Consider the following 16174-nt stretch of genomic DNA (forward strand, 5'->3'; position numbering starts at 1 on the left):
TGCATGTTTATAGATGGGCTCTCGGGTTCAGGAAGGGAAGAGAAAACTGGTGTTTCCTGGATGCTTAATCCTTACAACTGCCGTGCTGATTCCCGTGGTAGAAATCCTCCCTGTTCATCCTCTGTTCCCTCAGCCTGTTGGAATGGAGTTTATCTCAAGTCCTGGTGCCAAGGGCATCAAAGAAGACTTCTCAGAGGTTCTGGCTAACCTTTGTCTCCCACTGTAGATTCGAGGCTTGTGAAGAAGGGGCCTTGACTGTGTCCCCTGATGTGCAGGAGAGTCTCAGTGAGGTGGGGTTGTACCAGCTGCACCCTCTTTGATGCCCTTTCCAGTTCTCCTAGGGGAAGGACTTAGCTTTTCATTTCCTTAGTCATGCCTAACACCCTCACCCAGGCCCTCCTTGTGGCCAGCATGGGCCTTTTACACAGGACCCAATCTTGGGTTTGTGGTCCCCCGGCTGCCCTGCCCTGGCTTCTTGTGGCCATGTTTAAGTTTTTTCTGCCCTATTTTTTAAATTACAAACTAACACCCCATCCCCCACGCTGTCACTGCCCCGTTAATTCAGTGTAGGGATGGATGCAGAAGAGAGAAAGTGTTGAGGATTTGGGGGAGGGGAGAGTTTTCAGGAGCAGGACACCTACGATTACCATGGCCAGATTCCCATGGCGAGCCGCACTGGAGGGGATTGGGGAATAGGGGGACTCGGGACAAGAACTCGGAGGCCCGGGGTCGTTGTCACTGCGGCCCCAAGAGTTCCAGACTAGACACACCCTTTGACAGGGCCCTGCACCACCACGTCTCTGTTACAGGTGGAAAAGCGCGGTGAAATCAATCAATGGACTTAGAGCGCCGCGCAAAGGAAGCCCGCGGAGCTTCGCGTCCGGCTCGCGGGCGGGTGGAGCGCCAAGCCCAGTGAGCGTTCAGTGGTGGGCCGCGGAGCACCGGGCCCCAGGTCCAGGGGCGGTCGCGGGGCCCGGGGGCGGGGCCTGTGGGGCGGAGCGCGCCTTCCTCCGCGCGGGCGGGCCGCGCCGCCAGGTGGCGCCCTCTTGAGAGCCAGCCCTCGCCGCCGCCTGCGCTTGGCCCCTGCGGGCCGCCGTCGCCGCGCTCCGCATTCCGCCGCCGTTCGGCTCCGCGGCGACGGGCTCCAGCCGCCCTCGGTGGCGCCGCACTCGCACAGCCGGGCACCCGCTGGCCGGCGGCGGCGGCGGCAATGGCCCCCTGAGCGGGCCGGAGCGGGAGCGGCGGGCGGACGGGCGCCGGGGTCGGCGGGCGGAGGCCGGGTCGCGGCCTCTTTGTCTCGGCGGCGGCGGCGGGCGCGCCCGCGGGGCCCGGGGCGGAAGTCCAGACGCGCTCCGGGCGCCCCGGGCCGCAGCGGCCGCACCATGAGCGACATCCGCCACTCGCTGCTGCGCCGCGACGCGCTGAGCGCCGCCAAGGAGGTGCTGTACCACCTGGACATCTACTTCAGCAGCCAGCTGCAGAGCGCGCCGCTGCCCATCGTGGACAAGGGCCCCGTGGAGCTGCTCGAGGAGTTCGTGTTCCAGGTGCCCAAGGAGCGCGGCGCGCAGCCCAAGGTGCGGCGGGCGGCCGCGAGAAGGAAACTCCCGCTCCTTTCCTGCCCCTCGCGGTGACAAGCCTTGGCCAACCACAGACCCTCTTCCCACCGGCGGCGCCGTTCTCGCCCCGGGCCGCGCTCCTTCGCAGCAGCCCCAGTCCACCTGCTCTGGCTTCCTGAGCATTGCTCGGCTGTGGGCCTGCTTGCCGGGCGTGCGACAGCCGGGTCTCGGCGGTGCTGCAGGAAGAGACGTTAAAGGCCCGTAACCGAGTCTCAGACCGCTGTAGGTCATCATCCCGAGGGCCCCAGGATGATGTCGAATTCTGTATACTGACATTTCCCGGGATTAACAGAGTTCTTCCCCCTGGGACCCAGGCTTTAGAGGGGAGAACAGTTCCCAGAGGGAAAATAGGATATTTCCTGTTTTCTTACCGTATGGATTAGTGCGCACGTTAAGGCTAAGTTTCTTACCGCTTCTCTTGGATTTGTTTTTGCAGAGGTTGAATTCACTTCAGGAGCTCCAACTTCTTGAAATCATGTGCAATTATTTCCAGGAGCAAACCAAGGACTCTGTCCGGCAGATTATTTTCTCGTCCCTTTTCAGCCCCCAAGGGAACAAGGCTGATGACAGCCGGATGAGCTTGTTGGGAAAACTGGTCTCCATGGCTGTGGCTGTGTGTCGGATCCCAGTGCTGGAGTGTGCAGCCTCCTGGCTCCAGGTACTACCCGAGAAATAGCCTTCTCCGGAGAGGCTGTGAAGAGGAGTTTAGTGCCCCTTAATTGGATTTTGGGAGAGGCCTTTTCTGTGTGTTATCTCCTTGATGTCACTGCTCTGTCTAATACTCCACACCTAAGGTTAGATACAGGTAGTACCCATTCCGAACAAAACTTGTTTGTAATGATAAATGAATTTAAGAGAAAAAAAATTCATCTCCAGAATAAGCAAAATATCATTTTCCTTGGTTGAAAATGATATGGTAGGATTTTGAAAACAGCTATGCGTAATGTGACCTCAAAGATTGGATTTTTTTTTTTTTTTAAGTAAGTTAAATTACACAGGTCAGTAAGCATGTGAATTGTTTCGCTTTGTTGCAGGGTGATGTTACAAAAATCCTGGCTCTAATAATGGGTATGGTGCATGAGGTTTTTAGAATGTTTTTATTTATTTATTTTTAAAAATTTATTTGACAGAGAGAGAGATCACAAGTAGGCAGAGAGGCAGGCAGAGAGAGGGGGGGGAAGCAGGCTCCCTGCTGAGCAGAGAGCCCGGCTCGGGGATCCATCCCAGGACCCTGAGATCATGACCTGAGCTGAAAGCAAAGGCTTTAACCCACTGAGCCAGCCAGGCGCCCCTAGAATGTTTTTAAATATCAAAGAATATCAATAGATTTTGTGTTAGACGGTATTTTGAAAGATTCATTTTGTTTTGCTTTTTTGTTACTCAGAGTCTTTCAAAAATTAATAATCCACGTAGAGTAATTACTCAGAATTGAGATTAACATGATTCTCAGCTAAGCCAACAGAATTTACCATGTTCAGTTTCACAAACCTGCTTCATTCTCAATTACTTGAAGCCTTTGGTGTTGGGTTTGTTTCTTCAATTTATGTAGATGTTTTCCTTGAAATCTGTGTATCCTCAAAATTTGGCTAGAAGAAAATATACTGTTCTCTGTGGTACCCAGGTAAGTCTCAGTGGACTCTGTACCTTAATTGTCACCAGGCTGATTTCTGGGCCATCTGAATTGATCATGTGTGTTGTATTTAATGTCACAGTTACCTCTGACCCTTCATCAATCCCCTAGTGAAGTCAGGCTTTGCTTTTGTCATTCATCATGCAATTTCTGATTTCTCTTTCCTGATGCTGTTGCGCTGGCAGATATCAGCGGCAGGAAAGGGTCCTAGTAGTTTGAGTCCAGATTTGCCACACTGGGGCAAGGGGCTGTAGCTTCCCATTGGGGAAGGCAGGATGGCTGGTTTGAGGTGGTGGGGGCAGAGTTCAGCCCGAGGGAACAATCTGGTTTGCTGTCTCCTTGTGGTCCTCCCCACCCTCCACCTCCCTGTAGGCCACATCAGGGCCCTGGACCTGGAACGTCCTGAGCAGCCGTGGAATGTGGCAGGAGCTATAGATTGGCCTCTGATGAGGGGATGAGGAAAAAAGCAGGGGAGGGTGCTGATAGAGGATTTGAGAAGTATCACAGACACCTGTAAGAGTAGGACTCGCTGCTCCAGAATCACAGGGGCGCTCACAGACTCTCCACAAACTCTTTAAAGTGGTAACAACTGCTCATTTTTGTCTTTGGAGTCTCACCTGGAGGGTCACGAAAGTTGTCATTTCCTCACCTGAAGTCGCAAGTTACCTTTCCTAAGTGAACTTCAGAGCAAGTCAGCAGGCCTTTCTCGTAAAGGGCAGGACGGTAAATGCTTTAAGTTCTGCGGATCATATAGTCCATCACGAGCCGTCCGCTCTGCCCGTGCCGTGTAGGGAGCAGCCTTACACAGTCAGCAAACAGCCAAGCGGTTGCATGTCTCAGTAGAAGTTGCTTTGCAAAAAACAGGTGGCAGGATGGATGGGGCCTGCAGCCTTGGGTTTGCCCAGACCCGGCTTCCAAGTGAGCTCTGAACATCTTTTTCCCCTGTTGGGAGCGGTGCCGCCAGCCCTGGTGGTCTCCTCCACGCGGACGTCGTTGTCGCCCGTGAGCTCACGACGCCTGTAGTTACGTGCACTGTGGCTTCTTTCCAGCGGACGCCTGTGGTCTACTGCGTGAGGTTAGCCAGGGCCCTCGTGGACGACTACTGCTGTCTGGTGCCGGGATCCGTGCAGACGCTGAAGCAGATACTCAGTGCCAGCCCTCGCTTCTGCTGCCAGCTCATTACCTCCGTCACCGCGCTCTATGACCTGTCATCAGGTAAACTCCACACAGGCCGCTGAGGTCGCTCCGGTGACTGCCCCTCTTCTTCCCACCGAACTCCCAGGCGGAAAGCCCAGTGGACGCGCTGGCCTTTTGGTTTTTCTCTGAAACGTGTGTTTTCTTTTAGGCTGAAAGGGAAAGGAAGGGACCTCCTGGACTTCTGGAATTTGCCAGCAGGGAGCTTTCCTTAGGGCCTCCCACTCGGCTGACTCAGGGACGGTCCGAGTGGCAGGCAGCCTGCGAATGCTGGCGTCTGATGTCTGGGGAAGACGTGGCTTTCTCCCCAGATGTGACTTGCTTTTTTCTTTTTTTATCCCTCCCTTTTTATTTTGGAAAGTAGCAACACTTCAGGGAGGTGGTGAGACTATTATAAGTTGTGAGACTCTCACCTAGATTTCAGCATTCAGCCCCTATTAACACTTGCCATGGGCTTTCTTGCCCTTCCTCTCTTCGTCTCCCCCTCTCACACACACTCCAGAGTATTTGGTTTTCCTGAACTTTCGAGAGTTTGTTATCAAAGTCACATACCAAGTACTTCAGCGTGTATCTCTCCCCTGAGAACAAGAGCATTCCCTTAGGTAACCATTATCATGGTACCTGAGCAATTAAATAGCCTGAGAAATTAAATATTGAGGGAATTCTATTATTTCTTATATAGCCTGTCTTCAACTTCCTTAATTGTCTCAATAATGTCTTTTAGAGCCTTTTCCCTCCCTTGCTTCGAAAGGTCAGGAGAGCTCAGGATCCCTTTAGGGATCACCCATTATATAGTTGTCCTGTCCCTTTCATCTTTTTAAGTCTTGAACAGATGAAGCATTAAAAAAAAAAAAAAAATCTCTTAGGACATCGATGGTTTTTGAAGAGCCCGGGCCTTTTGCTTTGCAGAGTATCTCTCAATTTAGATTGATCAGACTGTTTCCTTATGCAGGATTCAAGTTCAACATTTTTGGCAACAAGCCTGCCTAGGTGGTGATGTGTCCCGGGCGTATGGCACCAGGAGGCACGCATGTCGCTTCCATCGTGGTGATGTTTTTGAGGCTTTCTTGGGAAGATGCCAGGCGAAGTCCTCAGGGCAGCCAACAGATGGCATTTGACTTCAGCTGGGAGGAGCCTGTGTCCTCTGCCCCCCGTCCCTGTCCTGAGCATCAGAGCCCTCCGGTCAGATCACTTTATGCGGCTCTGAATAAAGAAAACCAGCACAGGTTGACCAGCTGTCTGAATTAGAGCAGGAGTCACAGGCCCACGCTCACTAGGCTCTGCTGCCTACTTGCCTCCCGCAGGGGTGGGTTCCAGGGAACATGGATTGACAAGGCTTTGCGGAACAGCGCACCCTTTCATTTCCGTGTGCCCATGTGAACCCCCACGGCCCATGCGGCCCCTGGGGACATTTCAGGCCTCACCTTGGTGAGCCCTTTTTCTGCAGAGTTGAACTCAAAGCCCGCCCTTCTGTTTCAGGTTCCTCCTCCTCTGCCCCCGGCTCTTGCCGCTCTGGGGGTTGACAGTGTCTTATCCTGGTCTGATAGCGAAAGCAGCCGCTGGGGAGCCCTCAGCAGCATTTGCATTTGCATTCAGTCCAGAGGCTCCGGGATCATATTTGATTGTCCTTTTATTTGTACCTTTTCCCTCCGTGCTGTTCAGTTTTTTAGTTCTCTTAGGAAGGTTTGCGTGGAGAGAGTGGGAACACTGAAGTGTGTATCACAGTCACAAGTACTTTCAAACCGTTTCTGTCCCAGCAACATGCCGCTGGGCTGGGAGGCAGGTGGTGTGAGCGGTGGGTGCCCTGCTGTTAGAGTGAGCTGTTCCCTGGTGCTCTCCTGCAAAGGCTTCCTCAGAGCTGCTCCTAGCTGTTTTCCTGTAGGAAAGGTTTCCTTAAATCCACTGTACTGCACCACGGTTTCTTTTCCAAGCCGTCGGTTATTCCACACCAGCAGGGAGCAGAATTGCCCTTAACGCTGGAGACAGATTAGACAGCACACAAAAGGCGGTCATGTTCAGAGCATACCGCCAGCGTTCTGGAATGGAGATGAGACGCGGTATTTTTCTCTTAAGCACCTTTGCCCGTCTGATGTGTCCGGGACTTTCATGACCACGTCATGGAGCTATGATTGACATACCAGAAGCTGTACATCTTTAACGTGTCTTGCTTGGTGAGTTAGGAGACGGGAAGGTCACCAGGCCCCTGGTGGTGGCTCTGGGGGCAGAGCCGGAGGCCGCTGTCAGGATGGTGACCGATGCTGCTCTTGGCCTCTGGGGACGGGAGAGCACTCCTGGGGACCCTGGGCCTTCAAAACCATAAGACGGAAGCAGCTCACCTCAGGAGACAGGACCTCCTCTTGCCTGAATGGTGCAGAGACTTAGGTCACCCGCTCCCTGGGCACCCAGACACACGCAGCTTCGGGCTCTTGGAGACGCCTCCGCTTAGATGGGGGGAGCTGGACGTGCGTATGAGACTGGCATTCCTCACGCACAAACCTCTCGGGGGGCTTGAGAGGCCAGACATGGGCTCCCCCACCGTTTATTTTGCCAAGTGAGAGCCCGTTGTCCTCACTTATAGCAGAAGGGCAGGGCGCAGTCCAACTCCCAGTCAGGAGGTCGGCACGATCTCAGGTGGGGAAGGGCCGTGTCTTTGGAGAAAGAGGAGCCTCTGCCCACACGTGTCTCCCTTGCCCTGCACTCCTCTCTCGTGCTTGTCTCCGGCCGCAGCATCCCGGAAGGGGCCCCGTCTCCCTCAGCTCTCCGTGAGCTGGGGGCCGCACAGCCCCAGAGACAGAAGGGCGGGGACCCAGTCCCGCGCTCACAGACACCTTCTGGGCGTTGTGTGCCAGGCCCAGGGTGGGCCGTGCAGCCGAGTGGTCGAGAGCCAGACCCTCTGGGGCCACTTGTGGGCCCACCACACACTTCTCGTGAGTCCTGGGAAAGTGACTCAATATCACTGTGCCTCCTGCCTCTGATAACAGGCGGTTGTTGGAGGATTGAGTTGATCCGTGGAAAAGATTTAGACCAGTGCCTGGCTCATAGTGAGCCCCAAACAAACGGCAACGCTTGCTTTGTAGAAAGGGCCACGTAGAGAAGGTCAGGCTCTGCTTAGACAAAGATTCCAGATCTGCGGCTGGGATGGCTCTTGGCCACCAGCTGAACATCAACCGCACTGTGAGTTGCTCTGTGAAGGCCACTGCAGCCGTCACTGGGCCACAGAGGCGACTCCAGCAGAGGGACAGACACTACTCTGGGAAGGGCTGAGCTGTGGTGGCAGTTTGGGACATAAAGAGTGTGGGAATTTATTTCAATTGTCCCAGGGGATGAACTTCAAAGCTTGGTGGAGTCCTAGAGAATTGTTTGTTTAACAAGTATGTTTTTGAGCCCTACTGTGGCCAGACAGTCGTGGCCGTGGGGAGAATCACCGACTAAGATGGGAGTCCCAGCCCTCACAGAAGGGATGTTTTCGGAAAGGGGACAGAAAATAGTTAAGCAGGGCACATAGTCTGAATGTCGGGGGCTGGGTACCATGCCGGCAGGGGGCCCATCTCCCCGGCCGCCACTTGCATTACCAGGGCTGCAAACCCATCTAACTTAAGGCATCTTTGTTGGCAGATGACCTCATCCCACCGTTGGACTTGCTTGAAATGATTGTCGGCTGGATTTTCGAGGACCCGAGGTTGATTCTCATCACTTTTTTAAATACCCCAATTGCGGCCAATCTCCCGATAGGATTTTTAGAGCTCACCCCGCTCACTGGGTTGATCCGCTGGTGCGTGAAGGCCCCCCTGGCTTACAAAAGGAAGAAGAAGCCCTCCCTGTCTAATGGCCACGTCCCGACCAAGGTTACGAAGGACTCGGGAGGGATGGACAGAGACTCCCACCTGTTGTACTCGAAACTCCACCTCAGCGTCCTGCAGGTCCTCATGATGCTGCCGGTGCACTTAACCGAGAAGAATCTCTACGGCCGCCTGGGGCTCATCCTGTTTGACCACATGGTCCCGCTGGTAGAGGAGATCAACAGGTTGGCAGATGAACTGAACCCCCTCAATGCCTCCCAGGAGATCGAGCTCTCTCTGGACCGACTGGCACAGGCCCTGCAGGTGGCCATGGCCTCCGGGGCGCTGCTGTGCACGAGAGGTGGGTGACTCCCTGGCCCCGGGCCCTCCCGAAGGAAAGCAGGGGTTCTGGGACGAGTAACTCTTCTCTGCTTTTTTTTTACAATCTCTTTCCTCTTAGCACAGGGGACTGGGGTGAAGTCGCAGAGCGGACCCAGGCAGAGCACTGGCCGTGACGTCTGTGCATCTCCCTGCTGCTTTGCCCAGGACTGGGGACTCCTCCAGAGTGAGGATGACCCGTCACCTTCTTTCCTCGTAGAGAAACTTATCTTTTTTTTAAGATTTTATTTATTCATTTGACAGAGACCACAAGTAGACAGAGAGGCAGGCAGACAGAGAGGAAGGGAATTAGGCTCCCTGCTGAGCAGAGAGCCTGACATGGGGCTCGATCCCAGGACCCTGAGATCATGACCTGAGCCAAAGGCAGAGGCTTTAACCCACTGAGTCACCCAGGCGCCCCTAGAGAACCTTATCTTTTCCTGCAGCCCATTTTTATTGAGGCATAAGTTACATACAGCACAGTGCCCAGGTTCAAGGGCAGGAAGCATCCCCAGCACCTGTGTCTGGGTCTGTGATGCTTCTGCACTTCCGTGCTGATAAACACCTGTGCTGGTTTAGTGACCGCGCGCTGGCTGACGTTGCCTCTGGCCCCAGGCAGTGGTCACTGTGGTGCGGTTCCCACTTAGTGCCTGGGGCGTCTGATCCGCTCTGCAAGAGCCCTGCGTCCGGGCCCTTTCCCAGCCACCTGACAAATGATCAATAGACCTGCCCCCCTTCTTGAGTCACGTATTGTGTCTGGGACCTAGTTGTCAAAGCAAGAATCAAAAGAAGAAAGAGCGCAGTTTCTAAGTGATGCTAGGAAGTTGTAGTTAAGACACAACTGCTCTCCAGCCAGCATCCTTAAGAAGAACTCAGTGAATGTTTCCCCTTGTTGTCTCCAGTCTGTTCCTTATTATGTGTCTCCTTGATTTCAGATGACCTGAGAACTTTGTGCTCCAGGCTGCCCCATAATAAGTAAGTGCTCTCGAAGGCGTTGACCTGGGGTGCGGTGGGGCCCTTGTCCTGGCCTCCTTGGGGAGAGTTGGGCTGCAGGGTCTTAAGCTTCTGTATGTCAGGAGCCCCCTCGGGACCTGACGGGGGATAGGAGAGCATGACCCACAGGAGAGAAAGCCCAAGTGGAGAGTACATCGAAGAGGTGTGGCCATCCTGTCCGGGGGTCCAGGGAAGAAACCAGAACCAGCTCAGAGTCATTGACCGCTCACTAAATTAACATATGTGGTTCGTGGTGACTTTGGACATTTGTGCACGCACACGGCGGGTGACAGTGTGGGTGGCGCAGCCCTGTGGAAAACACTCAGAACCACGGCCCTGGGGCACCGCATGTCGTTTTGGCTTTGTCGCTGGGGGGTAGCACTGAGTGGCTTCTGAGTGTGATTCTCACTGGTTTTCCGTGATGCTGGGGCAATTTCTTCACCTGTCTCTGAGCCTCCTTTTCCTCCCTGGTAAAGCTGGGGGGATAATGCGCCTGTGTCCGAGTCGTAGTGAAGACTAAATGAGGCACTGTTTGTCAGCTCCCAGCCTGTCTATAAATGGCACTTATTGTCACCATGTGGGAGAAGCAGTGCAAATAGTGGTGGAGAGCAGGGCTCTGGGGTCACACGGCTCCTGGGGAAAGGCCCAGGCCGGCGGCTTCCTCTCCGTGTGACCCTGGGCCAGCCTGGGCCTTCCACTGCCTTGCTTTGTCTGTAAAATCGAGAAAATAATCGTTCCTGTCTCCTGTCCCCCTGCCACCCCTGCCTGCTGCCCCGTAGGTTTTTGTGAGGATTAGCGTGAAAACACGGAAGGCCCTCCGAACAGCGTTCTTGTGTTCTGGCTGCGTGCTTGGTGTGTGGCTCGTATCTAAGAAGCAGCAGCTGCTGGTCCGCAGTTGTCATGGCGTAGGAATGTCCCTTCCTCTGATTAATTTCACGGACTCTAAGAAGCAAAAGCTGTTTGTGCAAATGCAGTATCATCAGTAGCAAAATACCAGAGGCAGCCCCCCCCCACCCCGGGGGAAGCATGGGGTTACTTAGTAAATTGGGAGTGATACATCTGAGGGACAGAAATTATGTATCCACTCCAGAGAGTAACTGGGGCGACTAAGTGAGGGAGAGTTTGTAGCTGAGCACACAGCTCTCTCCTGGTGCGCACAGGGACAGAAGACAACGGAGTGAAGTTGATAGGATGACTGACCAACATTCTCCTTTCTGCAGACGCTCATGTTGGCCTTATCAGCTGGGGCTCCAGGGCTGGTGGTCTCGGGCAGCGGACAGAGGGCAAGCCAGCCCGCCAGGCTCCTCTGCGGGGTGGTTGCTCACAGCTGCCCAGGGCCAGGAGTCTGGGCACGGATGGCAGGCTGACTGCAGGCATCACCCGGGGCCGGAGGAGTGGCCAGGAGCCGGCTCACGGGCTGACGGCGACAGTAGCCGCGGCCGAGGACTGTGCGCTCCTATGCGGTTGGGGATCTTGGTGCCAGGCCTTGCGGCTTTGGCAGGTGTCTGGGCCGAGGCAGAAACCAAGTGGGTAGAGTGTGTGGGTCCTGGAGGAACAGAACGGGCTGCTTGGCATAGTCTGTCAGCAGAATGGACAGCTTGCCCAGAGCGCCACCTGTCCCTCGGGAGCCCACAATGTTCCTTTCTTTTTCCCCTGGCATCTGAGGACATCGTTACCGAGTTGGCAATTTTCTGCTCCTCCTGCAGTAATCTCTCCGTACTGTTTCCCATCTCTGTGCACAGCTGTTGTCTAATGTGTAGCGTTTCAGGCCATTAGAGTAGTGAGAGGGTCTAAATCCTTTCTCGTCTTAGCATTGTGACCAGGGGTCCCCATTTGGAATCCCAAAAACGTCTTCACAGCCTGTGCTGGGCCCCATCCTGACCCGTGTCGCCCAAAACCCACCCTCCCAGCGGCAGCCTGGCAGTGACGCGGCGAAAGACAGGACACAGAGCCACTCGGAAAACTTCTTTGACTTCTGATGGTAGTCTCTTTTCCATTAATTGTCTTTCTGAATAGACTGGAAACTTCTTTTTTTTTTTTTTTTTTTTTAGATTTTATTTGTTTATTTGACGGAAAGAGAGAGTGAGAGAGGGAACACAGCAGGGGGAGAGGAAGAGGGAGAAGCAGGCTCCCTTCTAAGCAGGGAGCCCGACACGGGACCCCCCCCGCAAGACCTGAGATCATGATCTGAGCCAAAGACAAATGCTTAATGACTGAGCCACCCGGGCACACCTAGACTGGAAACTTCTTGAAACCCCTTTTATCTCTGGCAGGGTATGCAGATTCAGCCGAGCATACGACTTAAATTTTGCTTCTGTAATGCTCTTCTTAGATTTGTTTCTGTGTTTGCTTATTTGGAGTGACTTTCTCACTGTGAGTTAAAAAAAATATATATATGTGCTAACATAAGTGAAAAGGTGCTCCTGGGGCGCCTGGGTGGTTCGTTGGTTAAGCGTCTGCCTTCGGCTCGGGTCATGATCCCAGGGTCCTGGGATCGAGCCCTGCGTCAGGCTCCCTGTTCAGTCGGAAGCCTGCTTCTCCCTTTCCCTCTGCTGCTGCCCCTGCTTCTGTGCGCGCTCGCTCTCTGTCAAATAAATAAATAAAATCTTTTTAAAAAAATGTAGAAGTAAAGGGGCTCCAAAGAGCCTCAGGCCACTAGAAGGCACCAGCTTTCTTCCTGCCTTGGGTTTACTTTTGAGCCCTCCTGTGGGCTCTGAGCACCAGACTTTATCTTCAGGGGTAGGAAGGGTGAGGGTCAGTCTGCCGAAGACTTAACCCCCACTGTCAGAGCTCCAGGTAGGTGGCGGCCGGTGGCCAGGGCAAAGTGGCCTGGGGTTGCTCCTGGACCAAGCAGGGTCGTTGTGGCCTGGTGGGATGAGGAAGTCCTCAGGGTGAATGATGGGTGTGAACAGGACCGGCAGATTTGGTGATGTGGCAAGAGTGACTTAGATGCTGCAGAGACACAGAAGCCAGCCGGCCACGGCCCTGGGTTGTGGCTGGAATGCAAGCGTAGAGTCTGTCCATCTGTCCATCTGCAGGGGAGAAAGGGGAGAGGCGGGGCTGGGAAAGGAGGCCTCCATCCTGAAGAGGAGAGGGCCCAAGAAGTTTCTCCGATTAGGGCATGGTTGGGTGTTTGGGGTTGGCTGCAGGAAGTGGGCCCGCTACGGCCTGCGAAGCTCGTGGTGCTGGGAGACTTAGGAATCTTTGCTGATCTCGCTTGGAGGAAATGTGGGATTGGCGAGGAGGGGGCCAGGCTGAGGGAACTCTTCAGGGAGTTTTAGAAGGGACCAGTTTCGGAAACTGAAAGGGATTCCAGGAGGAGGGCGGAGGCCATGGATGTCCTGAGCCATGGAGAGCAGAGAACAGGCCAGAGGAGGCACGTGGCACCTAGGGCTTGGGGTGGTCATGGGTGGGAGTTGGCAAAGGAGTGACTGGGTCCTCCCGCGGAGACCCTGGGTGTGATGCGTAGGGCTGGAGAGTGACTGCAGAAGGCTCCCCCAGAAGTGAAGGAGCCAGTAAGCAGGAGGGTTGGGAGCTCTGCAGAGAGGGAGGGGAAGGGTGGCCCGTAAAGGTAGGTAAGGGCTGGGTCCAGGCCTGGGCCATCCCAAGGGCAGGGCCTACACCATGTTCATGTCTGAGCTTCGGAAAGGCCTGCGTTCATGTGTTGTGCCTGGAATTCATTTGGAACTCAGTCCTTACGAGTGACGTTGGGAGCCCTGTGGCCTGCCGTCCTGCTTGCTGTCCTGCCTTGGTCATAACCCTCTTAAGTGTAGGTGATTGGGGCTGAACCGGATGTGGGGGTCTCCAGGCCACAGATGCCCAGCCTGTGCCCAGAGCTTCCGTGGACTGCAGCCCTGTCCCTGCCCCACCTTGGGCACCTGCCCTGTGGTTTCCTCAGTTCCCACTTCGCAGGATCCTGGTTTTCCTACTGCCAGCCGTTCCTCTCTCCTCTGTCTCGGGCTGGCCACCTCCAGGTCACCTGCTCCTGCTCCAACCCCACTCCCTACCCCAGCCATAAGCCACCCCCATCTGTCCCGAGTTGACAGGTTCCCCCTCTGGAAACCTCCATGTTCTGTGCCTGTGTCTGGTGCATCTCCTGGTGCGTGTGTGAGGCCACACCATGCCCAGGCCCTCCCTCCCTTCCGGGGGCCGCTGCATCCGTAAGGGGACAGGTCAGCCCAACCGCCGTGTGCCTAACCCTTGTTCTTGTCTTCACAGCCTGCTCCAGCTGGTGATCTCGGGCCCGGTGCAGCAGGCGCCCCACACAGCGCTGCCCCCCGGCTTCTACCCTCACATCCACACGCCCCCGCTGGGCTACGGGGCCGTGCCGGCCCACCCCGCCGCCCACCCTGCCCTGCCCGCACACCCGGGGCACACATTCATGTCGGGCATGACCTTCCCGTTTAGGCCCATCCGCTAGGCCGGCCCCGGTGCCGCCAAGGGGCCGTGTGCCTTCCGCCCAGGCCAGAGCAAGCCTTCCAGAGAAAGGGGGAGCCACCCCCTCGAAGAGGACCCTTTCGGGCAGCCGGTGGGCCCTCGTCCCCAGCAAGACTGTCTTGGTGCGGACGTTACGTGGCATTGCAGTCCAGGGGGCCTTCTGCCGGGTCACATTCAAGTCCGGATGGGATGTGTGGAAGGAAGGACGGACAGCGCGCCCCCAGCCGTGCGGGCGTCCTGCTGAGACGCCGATTCTTGGAGCCGGTGTCCATGGGTCGTTTCAGACGCGCGGGGAGCCCGTGCTGCCCCAAGCACGGCTGTGGTGAGCAGCATTTGCAGGTCCCGCTGGTGTCTCTGCGTGTGAGTGGGACGGGTCCCTGGGAGCTCCGTGAGCTCGAAGCTGGGCCCCGGCGCGGGCTGGGCAGGGAACCGGGCAGGGGGCCCCAGCCCAGGAGCTCCTCTGTTTTATTGAGGTCTAAATTTTCCTTTCATATGTTCAAATAAATTTTTTCTAAACAGTTTTATAGACTTCATGGACTATTTTTACAACATAGTCGGCGTGAGCGGCGGTGGCTTCCTTGTGGGTCTGCAGCGATGGGGTAAGAGGTTTGAATATAATTTGAGGCACCTGTTACCAGAAGCACTGCCAACCTCGTCCCCTCCAACCTCGTCCCTGCCGCCCTGCCGGCCCCCAGGGGCCTGTCTGCTTCCCTCTGTGCAATGGAAGCTTTCTGCTTTGAGTTCTCATGTACTAGTCCTGGGAAGGCACAATGCCTGTCGTGATGACATGGGACCCTCTCGGGCTGGAAGTGAGGCAGGAGAGACACTTACAGCCAACAGTGAGCAATGAAGGGCTGACATGAACTTGGGGGGATGAAAGTGAGGCTTGTGGTTTGTCTACCCTTCTGTTCCTTACCAAACGCCATGACCCAGGAGACCAGACCAAACCAGCCTGCCCAATAAATTCCTGTGTCTGTTTCCTTTTTTTTTAGGTCTGGGGTGCAGGGCATCCCTCGAGACAGGGAGCACGAGCTGATGCAGCTGCCGTGTAGGGGCCGTCCTTGCTTGGAAAGGGTCCCAACCACGCCTGCTTTCTCAGCCACGTAAGACTGGCTTCTTTGGGCGCCTGCAGTGCTCAGCCGGGTTCCCAGAGCTGCAGCAGGTGGGGAGGAACGCGCCGGCAAGCCAGCCGCTCAGGAATCTGGTTTTCAGCTGCTTCTGAGAGCCAGGAACTCGAAAGGAAATTGCCCTTACTTTGACTTTGATTTCATTATTCTTGGTTGATTGTGTTCCCTGTTGGTGTGTTTATCTGCTGAGGTCCGTTCAGGAACTGAAGTAAAAAAGTAAAAGTAAATATCGGCTTCCAGGTCTTGGTGGGACACACCCATTAGGCCGAGGAGATGAGCACATGGCTGGTGTGCGCTGTTCAGCTGCTCCGGTTCCGGGTGTTTCTGGAAACCATGGAAAAGAAGCCCTCGTGTTGCTGGGTCGTTAGGGAAGGCCTGTGAGCATGGCTCCGTCCCAGAAGGAGGCGTCCACCAAATTTCCAGGGCCTAGTTAGGGCTTAGTTCATCTTAGACCCAAGGTGGTTTTTGCCTTGAATGACTGGGGGAACAGGAAAAGGGAGGGGCAGGCTGGGGAGGGGAGGGGAGGAGGAGGAGGAAGGAAAAATGGAGGAAATAGAGCTCCTGGAGCCCTCCACTTTCTCTGGTGGTGTGTCTAGTAGTGCATAAGTAAGTAAGTCAACTTTTTAAAAAGGTGGGTGTATGTGGACCGGTACACCTTTACCAATTTTTGCCTTTCCACCTATTAAAATAAGAAGTATTTCCTATTTACTAATTAAGTGCCAGGCTCTTCCTAATGAGTATTTTATACACATAAAAAATTTGTATAGGGGCGCCTGGGTGGCTCAGTGGGTTAAAGCCTCTGCCTTCGGCTCATGTCATGATCCCAGGGTCCCGGGATCAAGCCCTGAATCGGGGTCTCTGCTTAGCAGGGAGCCTGCTTCCTCCTCTCTCTCTGCCTGCCTCTCTGCCTACTTGTGATCTCTGTCAAATAAATAAGATCTTTAAAAAAAAAAAACCTTAAAAAATTTGTATATGAGGAAAACATGTGCAGAGTATAAAATGAAGTATACCCATATAGAA

General features: G+C 54.9%; 1 protein-coding gene across 3 annotated transcripts; it reads left to right on the forward strand.

The window, feature by feature from the left end:
- Positions 1 to 1098: 1098 nt before the first annotated feature.
- On the forward strand, positions 1099 to 14548 carry INTS15 (integrator complex subunit 15). Of its 3 annotated transcripts, none has more exons than XM_045993751.1 (6): positions 1099 to 1574; positions 2053 to 2274; positions 4296 to 4461; positions 8056 to 8580; positions 9533 to 9572; positions 13809 to 14548. In XM_045993751.1, exons 1-6 carry the CDS (start codon positions 1383 to 1385, stop codon positions 14008 to 14010), a joined length of 1347 nt encoding a protein of 448 aa, XP_045849707.1. In that variant the 5' UTR covers positions 1099 to 1382; the 3' UTR covers positions 14011 to 14548. The 3 variants fall into 3 exon arrangements, with proteins under 3 accessions (XP_045849707.1, XP_045849708.1, XP_045849709.1); XM_045993752.1 differs by having other exon boundaries at positions 1099 to 1544; XM_045993753.1 differs by having other exon boundaries at positions 1432 to 1838.
- Positions 14549 to 16174: the final 1626 nt, after the last annotated feature.

This window comes from Meles meles, chromosome 21 (assembly GCF_922984935.1).
Source record: "Meles meles chromosome 21, mMelMel3.1 paternal haplotype, whole genome shotgun sequence".
In the NCBI taxonomy this organism is placed as follows: domain Eukaryota; kingdom Metazoa; phylum Chordata; class Mammalia; order Carnivora; family Mustelidae; genus Meles; species Meles meles.